General features: G+C 40.2%; 1 protein-coding gene across 5 annotated transcripts in view; it reads right to left on the bottom strand.

Annotated features, from left to right (window-relative positions):
* parp4 (poly (ADP-ribose) polymerase family, member 4) overlaps window positions 1-17,406 on the bottom strand; it is a 65,757-nt gene that overhangs the window by 15,403 nt on the left and 32,948 nt on the right. For 2 of the 5 annotated variants that reach the window (XM_087804483.1, XM_087804481.1), the window contains exons 27-39: window positions 16,275-16,355; window positions 16,129-16,209; window positions 15,973-16,068; window positions 15,768-15,911; window positions 14,734-14,802; window positions 14,592-14,645; window positions 13,925-14,068; window positions 11,579-11,647; window positions 11,437-11,490; window positions 10,312-10,399; window positions 7,993-8,237; window positions 6,364-6,451; window positions 1,503-1,813 (exon numbers count right to left, since the gene is read on the bottom strand). In XM_087804483.1, the coding sequence (XP_087660609.1) occupies window positions 1,503-1,813; window positions 6,364-6,451; window positions 7,993-8,237; window positions 10,312-10,399; window positions 11,437-11,490; window positions 11,579-11,647; window positions 13,925-14,068; window positions 14,592-14,645; window positions 14,734-14,802; window positions 15,768-15,911; window positions 15,973-16,068; window positions 16,129-16,209; window positions 16,275-16,355 (1,524 nt within the window). The remainder of the gene's footprint in view (window positions 1-1,502; window positions 1,814-6,363; window positions 6,452-7,992; window positions 8,238-10,311; window positions 10,400-11,436; window positions 11,491-11,578; window positions 11,648-13,924; window positions 14,069-14,591; window positions 14,646-14,733; window positions 14,803-15,767; window positions 15,912-15,972; window positions 16,069-16,128; window positions 16,210-16,274; window positions 16,356-17,406) is intronic. The other 3 variants (XM_087804482.1, XM_087804484.1, XM_087804485.1) reach the window with 3 other exon arrangements.

Here is a 17,406-nt window from a genome sequence, read left to right as displayed (position 1 = left end):
TGTACAGACTGTTGTGGTTTGTATAGACTGTTGTGGTTTGTATATACTGTATAGACTGTTGTGGTTTGTGTAGAATGTTGTGGTTTGTATAGACTGTTGTGGTTTGTATAGACTGTTGTGGTTTGTATAGACTGCTGTGGTTTGTATAGACTGCCATGGTTTGTATAGACTGCCATGGTTTGTATAGACTGCCGTGGTTTGTATAGACTGTTGTGGTTTGTGTAGACTGCCGTGGTCTGTATAGACTGTTGTGGTTTGTATAGACTGACGTGGTTTGTATAGACTCTTGTGGTTTGTATAGACTGACATGGTTTGTATAGACTGCTGAGGTTTGTATAGACTTCTTCGGTTTGTATAGACTGCTGTGGTTTGTATAGACTGCCGTGGTTTGTATAGACTGTTGTGGTTTGTATAGACTGCTGTGGTTTGTATAAACTGCCATGGTTTGTATAGACTGCTGTGGTTTGTATAGACTTCTGTGGTTTGTATAGACTGCCGTGGTTCGTATAGACTGTTGTGGTTTGTATAGACTGTTGTGGTTTGTGTAGACTGCCGTGGTCTGTATAGACTGTTTAGGTTTGTATAGACTGTTGTGGTTTGTGTAGAATGTTGTGGTTTGTGTAGAATGTTGTGGTTTGTATAGACTGTTGTGGTTTGTATAGACTGTTGTGGTTTGTGTAGAATGTTGTGGTTTGTATAGACTGTTGTGGTTTGTATATACTGTATAGACTGTTGTGGTTTCTATAGACTGTTGTGGTTTGTATAGACTGTTGTGGTTTGTATATACTGTATAGACTGTTGTGGTTTGTATAGACTGTTGTGGTTTGTGTAGAATGTTGTGGTTTGTATAGACTGTTGTGGTTTGTATAGACTGTTGTGGTTTGTATATACTGTATAGACTGTTGTGGTTTGTATACACTGTTGTGGTTTGTGTAGAATGTTGTGGTTTGTATAGACTGTTGTGGTTTGTATAGACTGTTGTGGTTTGTACAGACTGTTGTGGTTTGTATAGACTGTTGTGGTTTGTATAGACTGTTGTGGTTTGTATAGACTGCTGTGGTTTGTATAGACTGTTGTGGTTTATATAGACTGTTGTGGTTTGTATAGACTGTTGTGGTTTGTATAGACTGTTGTGGTTTGTATAGACTGTTGTGGTTTGTATAGACTGCTGTGGTTTGTATAGACTGCTGTGGTTTGTATAGACTGTTGTGGTTTGTATAGACTCCTGTGGTTTGCACTTCTTTTATGTAAAGTTTTTATTTATAATATTACGTGATAATAGAACTAATAATATATATAATACTTATGTGTGTAGTTGTTTTTGTCTACGTGTGTGTAAATTGAGCTGCTGTGACCGTGTCCTCTCCCCACTGTGGGATTAACATCTTATCTTATGCTACGTTTTTTGGCAGTTTTTTTTTTTTTTCAAAACACTCCATCACAGGAACAATTTTACGAAGGTTGTTGAACATTCGCGTGGAACACTCGAGGTCCAGACTCACCATGTGTTGAACTAGAGCGCCCTCTCTTCTACGTAACGGAACTGCAGGCTCCTCGACACGGACTGACGCGGGACTTTCAGGACCAGCTTGTCTGAAAGTCAACCTGGATCTTAACCTGGATCCGAGCGGAGGAGAATCAAGGAACCTGGATCCAACTTCAGGAGGAGAATCAGGGAACCTGGATCCAACTTCAGGAGGAGAATCAGGGAACCTGGATCCAACTTCAGGAGGAGAATCAGGGAACCTGGATCCAACTTCAGGAGGAGGAGGAAGGACCGTGGATCCACATTCCAACTTCGGATAAGGTTCCACTTGATCGAGAGTGAAGAGGAGGAAGTGAAAGTTATTGATGGCTTGAATTGAACCTGTCACTCCTTCCATCACTCTCACATACTGACACACACACATGCCTCCACGCACGCTCGCACAAACCTGCACAGACGTACATGCACAAACACAAGAACGCACCACAACAGTACACAAAAAGCCGACACACCCACGCACTAACCTACACACACACACACACACAAGAACACACACGTGCACAAGCAACACACCCGTACAGTACACACAAGAAAAAACACACCTGAACACAAACCGCTACAAACATAAGAACACATTAACCTGCACACGCATGCACATACACAAGAATACACAAGAATTCAGAAGCACAAGATGACACATTAACCTGCACACACATGCACATACACGAGAACGCACACACCCGCACAAACACAAGAACACATTAACCCGCACACGCATGCACATACACAAGAATACACAAGAATTCAGAAGCAGAAGATGACACATTAACCCGCACACATATGCACATACACAAGAACGCACACACCCGCACAAACACAAGAACACATTAAGCCGCACACACATACACATGCACATACACAAGAATACAGAAGAATTCAGAAGCACAAGATGACACATTAACCCGCACAGATATGCACATACACAAGAACGCACACACCCGCACAAACACAAGAACACATTAAGCCGCACACACATACACATGCACATACACAAGAATACAGAAGAATTCAGAAACACAAGATGACACATTAACCCGCACACATATGCACATACACAAGAACGCACACACCCGCACAAACACAAGAACACATTAAGCCGCACACACATACACATGCACATACACAAGAATACAGAAGAATTCAGAAGCACAAGATGACACATTAACCTGCACACATATGCACATACACAAGAACGCACACACCCGCACAAACACAAGAACACATTAAGCCGCACACACATACACATGCACATACACAAGAATACAGAAGAATTCAGAAACACAAGATGACACATTAACCCGCACACATATGCACATACACAAGAACGCACACACCCGCACAAACACAAGAACACATTAAGCCGCACACACATACACATGCACATACACAAGAATACAGAAGAATTCAGAAGCACAAGATGACACATTAACCTGCACACATATGCACATACACAAGAACGCACACACCCGCACAAACACAAGAACACATTAAGCCGCACACACATACACATGCACATACACAAGAATACAGAAGAATTCAGAAACACAAGATGACACATTAACCCGCACACATATGCACATACACAAGAACGCACACACCCGCACAAACACAAGAACACATTAAGCCGCACACACATACACATGCACATACACAAGAATACAGAAGAATTCAGAAACACAAGATGACACATTAACCTGCACACATATGCACATACACTTGAACACATAAACCTGCAACCTTACACACATGCACATACACAAGAATACACCAAGCCTGCACAAACACAAGAACACATTAACCCCCACACACACACGCACAAACACAAGGAAACACAAGAATGCACGAACACAAGAACACATTAACCCCCACACACACACGCACAAACACAAGAAAACACAAGAATGCACAAACACAAGAACACATCAACATGCACACACATGCACAAACACAAGAACACATCAACATGCACACACATGCACAAACACAAGAACACATCAACATGCACACACATGCACAAACACAAGAATACACACACATGCACAAACACAAGAACACATTAACCTGCACAGACGCAAGAACACATTAACCCGCACACGCATGCACATACACAAGAATACACACGAATTCAGAAGCACAAGATGACACATTAACCTGCACACACACACACACACACAAGAACACACACGTGCACAAGCAACACACCCGTACAGTACACACAAGAAAAAACACACCTGAACACAAACCGCTACAAACATAAGAACACATTAACCCGCACACGCATGCACATACACAAGAATACACACGAATTCAGAAGCACAAGATGACACATTAACCTGCACACACATGCACATACACAAGAACGCACACACCCGCACAAACACAAGAACACATTAACCCGCACACGCATGCACATACACAAGAATACACACGAATTCAGAAGCACAAGATGACACATTAACCTGCACACACATGCACATACACAAGAACGCACACACCCGCACAAACACAAGAACACATTAACCCGCACACGCATGCACATACACAAGAATACACAAGAATTCAGAAGCACAAGATGACACATTAACCCGCACACATATGCACATACACAAGAACGCACACACCCGCACAAACACAAGAACACATTAAGCCGCACACACATACACATGCACATACACAAGAATACAGAAGAATTCAGAAGCACAAGATGACACATTAACCCGCACAGATATGCACATACACAAGAACGCACACACCCGCACAAACACAAGAACACATTAAGCCGCACACACATACACATGCACATACACAAGAATACAGAAGAATTCAGAAACACAAGATGACACATTAACCCGCACACATATGCACATACACAAGAACGCACACACCCGCACAAACACAAGAACACATTAAGCCGCACACACATACACATGCACATACACAAGAATACAGAAGAATTCAGAAGCACAAGATGACACATTAACCTGCACACATATGCACATACACAAGAACGCACACACCCGCACAAACACAAGAACACATTAAGCCGCACACACATACACATGCACATACACAAGAATACAGAAGAATTCAGAAACACAAGATGACACATTAACCCGCACACATATGCACATACACAAGAACGCACACACCCGCACAAACACAAGAACACATTAAGCCGCACACACATACACATGCACATACACAAGAATACAGAAGAATTCAGAAGCACAAGATGACACATTAACCTGCACACATATGCACATACACAAGAACGCACACACCCGCACAAACACAAGAACACATTAAGCCGCACACACATACACATGCACATACACAAGAATACAGAAGAATTCAGAAACACAAGATGACACATTAACCCGCACACATATGCACATACACAAGAACGCACACACCCGCACAAACACAAGAACACATTAAGCCGCACACACATACACATGCACATACACAAGAATACAGAAGAATTCAGAAACACAAGATGACACATTAACCTGCACACATATGCACATACACAAGAACGCACACACCCGCACAAACACAAGAACACATTAAGCCGCACACACATACACATGCACATACACAAGAATACAGAAGAATTCAGAAACACAAGATGACACATTAACCCGCACACATATGCACATACACAAGAACGCACACACCCGCACAAACACAAGAACACATTAAGCCGCACACACATACACATGCACATACACAAGAATACAGAAGAATTCAGAAGCACAAGATGACACATTAACCTGCACACATATGCACATACACAAGAACGCACACACCCGCACAAACACAAGAACACATTAAGCCGCACACACATACACATGCACATACACAAGAATACAGAAGAATTCAGAAACACAAGATGACACATTAACCCGCACACATATGCACATACACAAGAACGCACACACCCGCACAAACACAAGAACACATTAAGCCGCACACACATACACATGCACATACACAAGAATACAGAAGAATTCAGAAACACAAGATGACACATTAACCTGCACACATATGCACATACACTTGAACACATAAACCTGCAACCTTACACACATGCACATACACAAGAATACACCAAGCCTGCACAAACACAAGAACACATTAACCCCCACACACACACGCACAAACACAAGGAAACACAAGAATGCACGAACACAAGAACACATTAACCCCCACACACACATGCACAAACACAAGAAAACACAAGAATGCACAAACACAAGAACACATCAACATGCACACACATGCACAAACACAAGAACACATCAACATGCACACACATGCACAAACACAAGAACACATCAACATGCACACACATGCACAAACACAAGAATACACACACATGCACAAACACAAGAACACATTAACCTGCACAGACGTGCACAACCACATGAACACATAAACTTTTACACACATGCACAAACACAAGAATACACAAACACACCCCTACAGTACACACAAGAACACACACACACACACACACACACCTGCAAAAACACAAGAACACATTAACCTGCCCAACCACAAACACGACAAACACAAGAACACACTTGTAACATGTTTGATTTTACACACACACACACACTCAAACAACCACAGGAAAAAACACGCACACAGGCGCCAACATCCAAACATTTATACACATACAAATACACCACCTGCTGCACGCACAAAAAACAAACACATAAACAAGCACAAACACACACTCTGACACGCACAAACGCACACCTGCAGGTTAACGCTCGCACACACATGTGAGAGGTGCAGGTGAGAAAGTCTACCTGAGAATCCTGGACTCGTGGGCTCCTCTGACGGTCTACTCTTCTTCTTCATCTTCTTGGCAGTCTTTATTGGGAATGAGGACAGTGACTGCAGAACAACATGAATTGTGTGAAGGCTGAGGGTTTATGTTCTATCTTTCTTTTATCTCTTCAACTCTTTCTTCTCTTCCTCTTTTTCTACCCTTTGTTCCCTTTAAACCCATGTTTCAACTCATTCCACTTTTTGACCTTCAGGTACTTTAATCTTCTCACACATAGAAACTTCACTCAACTTTTGTCTACTTACTACTACTAAGCCTACTACTGCATTTACTAATTAAACTTCTACTACTAATTCTACTATTACTTCCTTTTTTACTTCTAATTCTTCTACTGCTTCTTCTTTTACTACTAATTCTACTACTGCTTTTACTAATTATACTTATACTACTAATTATTCTACTACTCCTACTCCCGCTACAACTTCTACAACTTCTACTACTTCTACTTTACTTTTATTATTAATTCTACTACTGATTTGACTAATTATACTTTTACTACTTATTCTTCTATTACTTATTTTACTCCCACTACTACTTCTTCTAAAACTTGTGCTACTAATTCTACAACTGCTTTTATACTCTTCCTTTTCTTCTTTTTTTTCTTCTTCTCAACCTTTTTCTTTATTCCATTATTTCAACTGTTTCCACACGTTTTGTATAGACTTGTGTGGTTTGTATAGACTGCTGTGGTTTGTATAGACTGTTGTGGTTTGTATAGACTGCCATGGTTTGTATAGACTGTTGTGGTTTGTATAGACTGCTGTGGTTTGTATAGACTGCCATGGTTTGTATAGACTGTTGTGGTTTGTATAGACTGCCGTGGTTTGTATAGACTGTTGTGGTTTGTGTAGACTGCCGTGGTCTGTATAGACTGTTGTGGTTTGTATAGACTCTTGTGGTTTGTATAGACTGCTGTGGTTTGTATAGACTGCTGTGGTTTGTATAGACTGTTGTGGTTTGTTTAGACTGTTGTGGTTTGTATAGACTGTTGTGGTTTGTATAGACTGCTGTGGTTTGTATAGACTGTTGTGGTTTATTTAGACTGTTGTGGTTTGTATAGACTGTTGTGGTTTGTATAGACTGCTGTGGTTTGTATAGACTGTTGTGGTTTGTATAGACTGTTGTGGTTTGTATAGACTGTTGTGGTTTGTATAGACTGCTGTGGTTTGTATAGACTGCTGTGGTTTGTTTAGACTGTTGTGGTTTGTTTAGACTGTTGTGGTTTGTATAGACTGTTGTGGTTTGTATAGACTGCTGTGGTTTGTATAGACTGTTGTGGTTTGTATAGACTGTTGTGGTTTGTATAGACTCCTGTGGTTTGCACTTCTTTTATGTAAAGTTTTTATTTATAATATTACGTGATAATATAACTAATAATATATATAATACTTATGTGTGTAGTTGTTTTTGTCTACGTGTGTGTAAATTGAGCTGCTGTGACCGTGTCCTCTCCCCACTGTGGGATTAACATCTTATCTTATGCTACGTTTTTTGGCAGTTTTTTTTTTTTTTCAAAACACTCCATCACAGGAACAATTTTACGAAGGTTGTTGAACATTCGCGTGGAACACTCGAGGTCCAGACTCACCATGTGTTGAACTAGAGCGCCCTCTCTTCTACGTAACGGAACTGCAGGCTCCTCGACACGGACTGACGCGGGACTTTCAGGACCAGCTTGTCTGAAAGTCAACCTGGATCTTAACCTGGATCCGAGCGGAGGAGAATCAAGGAACCTGGATCCAACTTCAGGAGGAGAATCAGGGAACCTGGATCCAACTTCAGGAGGAGAAGGAAGGGCCGTGGATCCACATTCCAACTTCGGATAAGGTTCCACTTGATCGAGAGTGAAGAGGAGGAAGAGAAAGTTATTGATGGCTTGAAATGAACCTGTCACTCCTTCCATCACTCTCACATACTGACACACACACATGCCTCCACGCACGCTCGCACAAACCTGCACAGACGTACATGCACAAACACAAGAACGCACCACAACAGTACACAAAAAGCCGACACGCCCACGCACTAACCTACACACACACACACACACAAGAACACACACGTGCACAAGCAGCACACCCGTACACATATGCACATACACAAGAACGCACACACCCGCACAAACACAAGAACACATTAAGCCGCACACACATACACATGCACATACACAAGAATACAGAAGAATTCAGAAACACAAGATGACACATTAACCTGCACACACATGCACATACACAAGAACGCACACACCCGCACAAACACAAGAACACATTAACCCGCACACGCATGCACATACACAAGAATACACAAGAATTCAGAAGCACAAGATGACACATTAACCCGCACACATATGCACATACACAAGAACGCACACACCCCCACAAACACAAGAACACATTAAGCCGCACACACATACACATGCACATACACAAGAATACAGAAGAATTCAGAAGCACAAGATGACACATTAACCCGCACACATATGCACATACACAAGAACGCACACACCCGCACAAACACAAGAACACATTAAGCCGCACACACATACACATGCACATACACAAGAATACAGAAGAATTCAGAAGCACAAGATGACACATTAACCTGCACACACATGCACATACACAAGAACGCACACACCCGCACAAACACAAGAACACATTAACCCGCACACGCATGCACATACACAAGAATACACAAGAATTCAGAAGCACAAGATGACACATTAACCCGCACACATATGCACATACACAAGAACGCACACACCCGCACAAACACAAGAACACATTAAGCCGCACACACATACACATGCACATACACAAGAATACAGAAGAATTCAGAAGCACAAGATGACACATTAACCCGCACAGATATGCACATACACAAGAACGCACACACCCGCACAAACACAAGAACACATTAAGCCGCACACACATACACATGCACATACACAAGAATACAGAAGAATTCAGAAACACAAGATGACACATTAACCCGCACACATATGCACATACACAAGAACGCACACACCCGCACAAACACAAGAACACATTAAGCCGCACACACATACACATGCACATACACAAGAATACAGAAGAATTCAGAAACACAAGATGACACATTAACCTGCACACACATGCACATACACTTGAACACATAAACCTGCAACCTTACACACATGCACATACACAAGAATACACCAAGCCTGCACAAACACAAGAACACATTAACCCCCACACACACACGCACAAACACAAGGAAACACAAGAATGCACGAACACAAGAACACATTAACCCCCACACACACACACACGCACAAACACAAGAAAACACAAGAATGCACAAACACAAGAACACATCAACATGCACACACATGCACAAACACAAGAACACATCAACATGCACACACATGCACAAACACAAGAACACATCAACATGCACACACATGCACAAACACAAGAATACACACACATGCACAAACACAAGAACACATTAACCTGCACAGACGTGCACAACCACATGAACACATAAACTTTTACACACATGCACAAACACAAGAATACACAAACACACCCCTACAGTACACACAAGAACACACACACACACACACACACACCTGCAAAAACACAAGAACACATTAACCTGCCCAACCACAAACACGACAAACACAAGAACACACTTGTAACATGTTTGATTTTACACACACACACACACTCAAACAACCACAGGTAAAAACACGCACACAGGCGCCAACATCCAAACATTTATACACATACAAATACACCACCTGCTGCACGCACAAAAAACAAACACATAAACAAGCACAAACACACACTCTGACACGCACAAACGCACACCTGCAGGTTAACGCTCGCACACACATGTGAGAGGTGCAGGTGAGAAAGTCTACCTGAGAATCCTGGACTCGTGGGCTCGTATGACAGTCTACTCTTCTTCTTCATCTTCTTGGCAGTCTTTATTGGGAATGAGGACAGTGACTGCAGAACAACATGAATTGTGTGAAGGCTGAGGGTTTATGTTCTATCTTTCTTTTATCTCTTCAACTCTTTCTTCTCTTCCTCTTTTTCTACCCTTTGTTCCCTTTGAACCCATGTTTAAACTCATTCCACTTTGACCTTCAGGTACTTTCATCTTCTCACACATAGAAACTTCACTCAACTTTTGTCTACTTACTACTACTAAGCCTACTACTGCATTTACTAATTATACCTCTACTACTAATTATACTATTACTTCCATTTTTACTTCTAATTCTTCTTCTCCCACGACTACTACTACTAGATATTCTGCTACTACTTATACTCTACTTTTACTACTAATTCTACTAATGCTTTTACTAATTATACTTATACTACTAATTATTTTACTACTTCTTCTACTCCTGCTACTACTTCTACAACTTCTACTACTTGTACTACTAATTATACTATTACTTCCTTTTTTACTACTAATTCTTCTACTCCCACTACTACTTCTACTACTTCTTCTTCTACTACTTGTACTTCTAATTCTGCTACTACTTCTTCTTTTACTACTAATTCTACTACTGCTTTTACTAATTATACTTATACTACTAATTATTCTACTACTCCTTCTACTCCTTCTACGACTTCTACTACTTGTACTTGTAATTCTGCTACTACTTATAGTTCTACTTTTATTACTAATTCTACTACTGCTTTTACTAATTAAACTTTTACTACTAATTCTTCTACTACTTATTTTACTCCCACTACTACTTCTTCTAAAACTTGTGCTACTAATTCTACAACTGCTTTTATACATCTTTCCTTTTCTTTTTTTTCTTCTTCTCAACCTTTTTCAACTTATTTCAACATTTCAACATCAGTCTTTTTTCTTTATTCCATCATTTCAACTGTTTCCACACGTTTAAAATTAAAATACTTTCAAGCATTTCAGTTCACATACTCAGCATTTAAACTGCATTTCCTTCTGGAAATTCAAATGTTCTAGTATTAAACATGACTTTAATATCCATACGAATAAGCATTACCTGGTCTAAAGCCTGACATTTCAAGACGACATCATCGAAGACAGGAGCTGAGATCTAAAACAAAGTTTTTAACGATTAAATGAAAAACAGCTCATGCTCAGTCGATGTTTCTTTAACTGTGAAGACATGAAGTGAGACTCACTGCTTCGCTCACGTCTATTTCTTCTTCTTCCTCGTAGGTTGATAACATGGCAGTCTTTGTAGAACCCGCCTGGGAAAAGTTTATTTATTTAGTATACATTGTAATTATTTGTAATACTTTCTTTTTTAGTGAGACTAAACTCTGAATAATAAGACATAAAGGGAGACTGACCTCTGATTAATAAGACATAAAGGAAGACTGACTTCTTAATAATAAGACATAAATGAAGGCTGAACTCTGAATAATAAGACATATAGGGAGACTGACCTCTGAATAATAAGACATATAGGGAGACTGACCTCTGAATAATAAGACATATAGGGAGACTGACCTCTGAATAATAAGACATAAAGGGAGACTGACCTCTGAATAATAAGACATATAGGGAGACTGACCTCTGAATAATAAGACATAAAGGGAGACTGACCTCCGAATAATAAGACATATAGGGAGACTGACCTCTGAATAATAAGACATAAAGGGAGACTGACCTCCGAATAATAAGACATATAGGGAGACTGACCTCTGAATAATAAGACATATAGGGAGACTGACCTCTGAATAATAAGACATAAAGGGAGACTGACCTCTGAATAATAAGACATAAAGGGAGACTGACCTCTGAATAATAAGACATATAGGGAGACTGACCTCTGAATAATAAGACATAAAGGGAGACTGACCTCTGAATAATAACACATAAAGGGAGACAGACCTCTGAATATTAAGACATAAAGGGAGACTGACCTCTGAATAATAAGACATATAGGGAGACTGACCTCTGAATAATAAGACATAAAGGGAGACTGACCTCTGAATAATAAGACATAAAGGAAGACTGACCTGTGAATAATAAGACGTAAAGGAAGACTGACTTCTTAATAATAAGACATAAAGGGAGACTGACCTCTGAATAATAAGACATAAAGGAAGACTGACCTGTGAATAATAAGACGTAAAGGAAGACTGACTTCTTAATAATAACACATAAAGGGAGACAGACCTCTGAATATTAAGACATAAAGGGAGACTGACCTCTGAATAATAAGACATATAGGGAGACTGACCTCTGAATAATAAGACATAAAGGGAGACTGACCTCCGAATAATAAGACATATAGGGAGACTGACCTCTGAATAATAAGACATAAAGGGAGACTGACCTCCGAATAATAAGACATATAGGGAGACTGACCTCTGAATAATAAGACATATAGGGAGACTGACCTCTGAATAATAAGACATAAAGGGAGACTGACCTCTGAATAATAAGACATAAAGGGAGACTGACCTCTGAATAATAAGACATATAGGGAGACTGACCTCTGAATAATAAGACATAAAGGGAGACTGACCTCTGAATAATAACACATAAAGGGAGACAGACCTCTGAATATTAAGACATAAAGGGAGACTGACCTCTGAATAATAAGACATATAGGGAGACTGACCTCTGAATAATAAGACACAAAGGGGGACTGACCTCTGAATAATAACAGATAAAGGAAGACTGAAATCTGAATAATAGGAAGTAAAGGAAGACTGACTTCTTAATAATAAGACATAAAGGGATACTGACCTCTGAATAATAAGACGTAAAGGAAGACTGACTTCTTAATAATAAGACATAAAGGGAGACTGAGTTCTGAATAATAAGACATAAAGGGAGACAGACCTCTGAATAATAACAGATAAAGGAAGACTGAAATCTGAATAATAAGAAGTAAAGGAAGGCTGACTTCTTAATAATAAGACATAAAGGGATACTGACCTCTGAATAATAAGACGTAAAGGAAGACTGACTTCTTAATAATAAGACATAAAGGGAGACTGAGTTCTGAATAATAAGACATAAAGGGAGACTGACCTCTGAATAATAACACATAAAGGGAGACTGACCTCTGAATAATAAGACATAAAGGGAGACTGAGCTCTGAATAATAAGACGTAAATGAAGACTGACTTCTTAATAATAAGACAAAAAGGGAGACTGACCTCTGAATAATAAGACACAAATGAAGGCTGAACTCTGAATAATAAGACACAAAGGGAGACTGACCTCTGACTAATAAGACATAAATGAAGACTGACTTCTTAATAATAAGACAAAAAGGGAGACTGACCTCTGAATAATAAGACATAAATGAAGGCTGAACTCTGAATAATAAGACACAAAGGGAGACTGACCTGTGAATAATAAGACATAAAGGAAGACTGACCTGTGAATAATAAGACGTAAAGGGAGACTGACCTCTTAATAATAAGACATAAATGAGACTGACCTCTGAATAATAACACATAAAGGAAGACTGACCTCTGAATAATAACACATAAAGGAAGACTGACCTCAGAACCCGAATAAAGATGGACGCCATGGTCGCTGGACGTCTCGTCTTCCGTCTCCCACCTCATGCATGACCCGACGTCAACATCTTCCTCTGGAAGCAAGCGCTCCACGTCTGTGAAGCCCCTTTCAGATCCGTCCTGGTCCTAAAAACAGGGACCGTTAGTCTTCTACTCTACTGCTTTTACTAATTATACTTATACTACTAATTATTCTACTACTCCTTCTACTCCCACTACTACTTCTACAACTTCTACTACTTGTACTTATAATTCTGCCACTACTTATAGTTCTACTTTTATTACCGATTCTACTACTGCTTTTACTATTTATAATTTTACTACTAATTCTTCTACTACTTATTTTACTCCCACTACTACTTCTTCTACTTCTTCTAAAACTTGTGCTACTAATTCTACAACTACTTTTATACATCTTTCCTTTTCTTCTTTTTTTTTCTTCTTCTCAACCTTTTTCAACTTATTTCAACATTTCAACATCTGTCTTTTTTCTTTATTCCATCATTTCAACTGTTTCCACACATTTTTAAACTAAAATACTTTCAAGCATTTCAGTTCACAGACACAGCATTTAAAATGCATTTCCTTCTGGAAATTCAAATGTTCTAGTATTAAACATGACTTTAATATCCATATAAATAAGCATTACCTGGTCTAAAGCCTGACATTTCAAGACGACATCATCGAAGACAGGAGCTGAGATCTAAAACAAAGTTTTTAACGATTAAATGAAAAACAGCTCATGCTCAGTCGATGTTTCTTTAACTGTGAAGACATGAAGTGAGACTCACTGCTTCGCTCACGTCTATTTCTTCTTCTTCCTCGTAGGTTGATAACATGGCAGTCTTTGTAGAACCCGCCTGGGAAAAGTTTATTTATTTAGTATACATTGTAATTATTTGTAATACTTTCTTTTTTAGTGAGACTAAACTCTGAATAATAAGACATAAAGGGAGACTGACCTCTGATTAATAAGACATAAAGGAAGACTGACTTCTTAATAATAAGACATAAATGAAGGCTGAACTCTGAATAATAAGACATATAGGGAGACTGACCTCCGAATAATAAGACATATAGGGAGACTGACCTCTGAATAATAAGACATAAAGGGAGACTGACCTCCGAATAATAAGACATATAGGGAGACTGACCTCTGAATAATAAAACATAAAGGGAGACTGACCTCTGAATAATAAGAAGTAAAGGAAGCCTGACCTCCTTATAATAAGACATAAAGGGAGACTGACCTCTGAATAATAACACATAAAGGGAGACAGACCTCTGAATATTAAGACATAAAGGGAGACTGACCTCTGAATAATAAGACATATAGGGAGACTGACCTCTGAATAATAAGACATAAAGGGAGACTGACCTCTGAATAATAAGACATAAAGGAAGACTGACCTGTGAATAATAAGACGTAAAGGAAGACTGACTTCTTAATAATAAGACAAAAAGGGAGACTGACCTCTGATTAATAAGACGTAAAGGAAGACTGACCTCCTAATAATAAGACATAAAGGGAGACTGACCTCTGAATAATAACACATAAAGGGAGACAGACCTCTGAATAATAAGACATAAAGGAAGACCGACCTGTGAATAATAAGACGTAAAGGAAGACTGACTTCTTAATAATAAGACATAAAGGGAGACTGACCTCTGATTAATAAGACGTAAAGGAAGACTGACTTCTTAAAAATAAGACGTAAAGGAAGACTGACTTCTTAATAATAACACATAAATGAGACTGACCTCTGAATAATAACACATAAAGGAAGACTGACCTCTGAATAATAAGACATAAAGGAAGACTGACCTCAGAACCCGAATAAAGATGGACGCCATGGTCGCTGGACGTCTCGTCTTCCGTCTCCCACCTCATGTATGACAAGATGTCAACATCTTCCTCTGCAAGCAAGCGCTCCACGTCTGTGAAGCCCCTTTCAGATCCGTCCTGGTCCTAAAAACAGGGACCGTTAGTCTTCCTGCAGCTGAAAGAACGAGAGCAGGAGGCGAACAACCCTCTCTTCGATGGCCACGAAGCTGGTCAACTGCGACAAGATGGAGAACTCTCTGCTCAGTTCAATGATGTAGGACTTCAACTCGGACTTCTCCAGCTGTGAAGCAACACGTCGATGTCAGGATATTTTGAAGGCCGACGGAAAAGGTCACGTCACCTCTCGATAAGGTTCAGCGAAGTCCAGACTTCCATCTTCGTAGTCCCTGATGACGGCTCTCGCGGTGAGCTTGTGGAGAAACTGGAAGAAAAGAAGATGGATGTAGTTCGACGTCGAATCAAAGGATGTTTTTTTAATCTCCTCACCGTGCCCTTAGTCTTCTGTAGTTCACTGGTCGACACCATGGTGTTCAACTCTTGACCGCTCAGGTCTGCGACTAGAGTGGCCTGTAGCGAGAGAACCAGGCTTATGGCTACGTTTGAAACTTTTTGAAATTTTCTCATGTAAAATTTGAAAAACAATATCATATTATATTGTATTTGAAATGTCTTTTTAATTTTCACTGTGGCAGATCAAATGGTAGAGCAAAGACACACAAAAAAACACACAACCCCCACCACACACACACACAATTAAAAACACACACACTCGCATGCAAATAAATAGACACGCACCTGAACACACACAAGATCACACCGACACCTGCCTGAACACAAACACACACACGTCTGCCTGCACATACACAACCGAACACACACACATGCCTACCTGCACATACACAACTGAACACACACACAGGTCTGCCTGCACATACACAACCGAACACACACACATGCCTGCCTGCACATATACAACTGAACACACACACATGCCTGCCTGCACATACACAACTGAACACACACACATGCCTGCCTGCACACACACAACTGAACACACACACACGTCTGCCTGCACATACACAACCGAACACACACACATGCCTGCCTGCACATACACAACTGAACACACACACACACGTCTGCATGCACATACACAACCGAACACACACACATGCCTGCCTGCACATACACAACCGAACACACACACATGCCTGCCTGCACATACACAACTGAACACACACACACGTCTGCCTGCACATACAAAACCGAACACACACACATGCCTGCCTGCACATACACAACTGAACACACACACACGTCTGCCTGCACATACACAACCGAACACACACACATGCCTGCCTGCACACACACAACTGAACACACACACATGCCTGCCTGCACACACACAACTGAACACACAAACAAGAACACACAGACACCTGCAATCATTAATGAAAACACTCACACACACTTGCGCACACACACACAGTGCACAGACACACACACGCCCACCTACACAAATGGACATGCACACATACACACAGAGAATATACACAAACACACATGTCCACAGACTCTACACACCAACAGAAACAAATGAAAAAACACACACGCCAGT

The sequence above is a fragment of the Callionymus lyra genome, chromosome 12, assembly GCF_982586985.1.
Source record: "Callionymus lyra chromosome 12, fCalLyr1.hap1.1, whole genome shotgun sequence".
Taxonomy (NCBI): Eukaryota; Metazoa; Chordata; class Actinopteri; order Syngnathiformes; family Callionymidae; genus Callionymus; species Callionymus lyra.
Note: the sequence above shows the minus strand (reverse complement) of the source record. Positions and strands in the feature narration are given on the sequence as shown.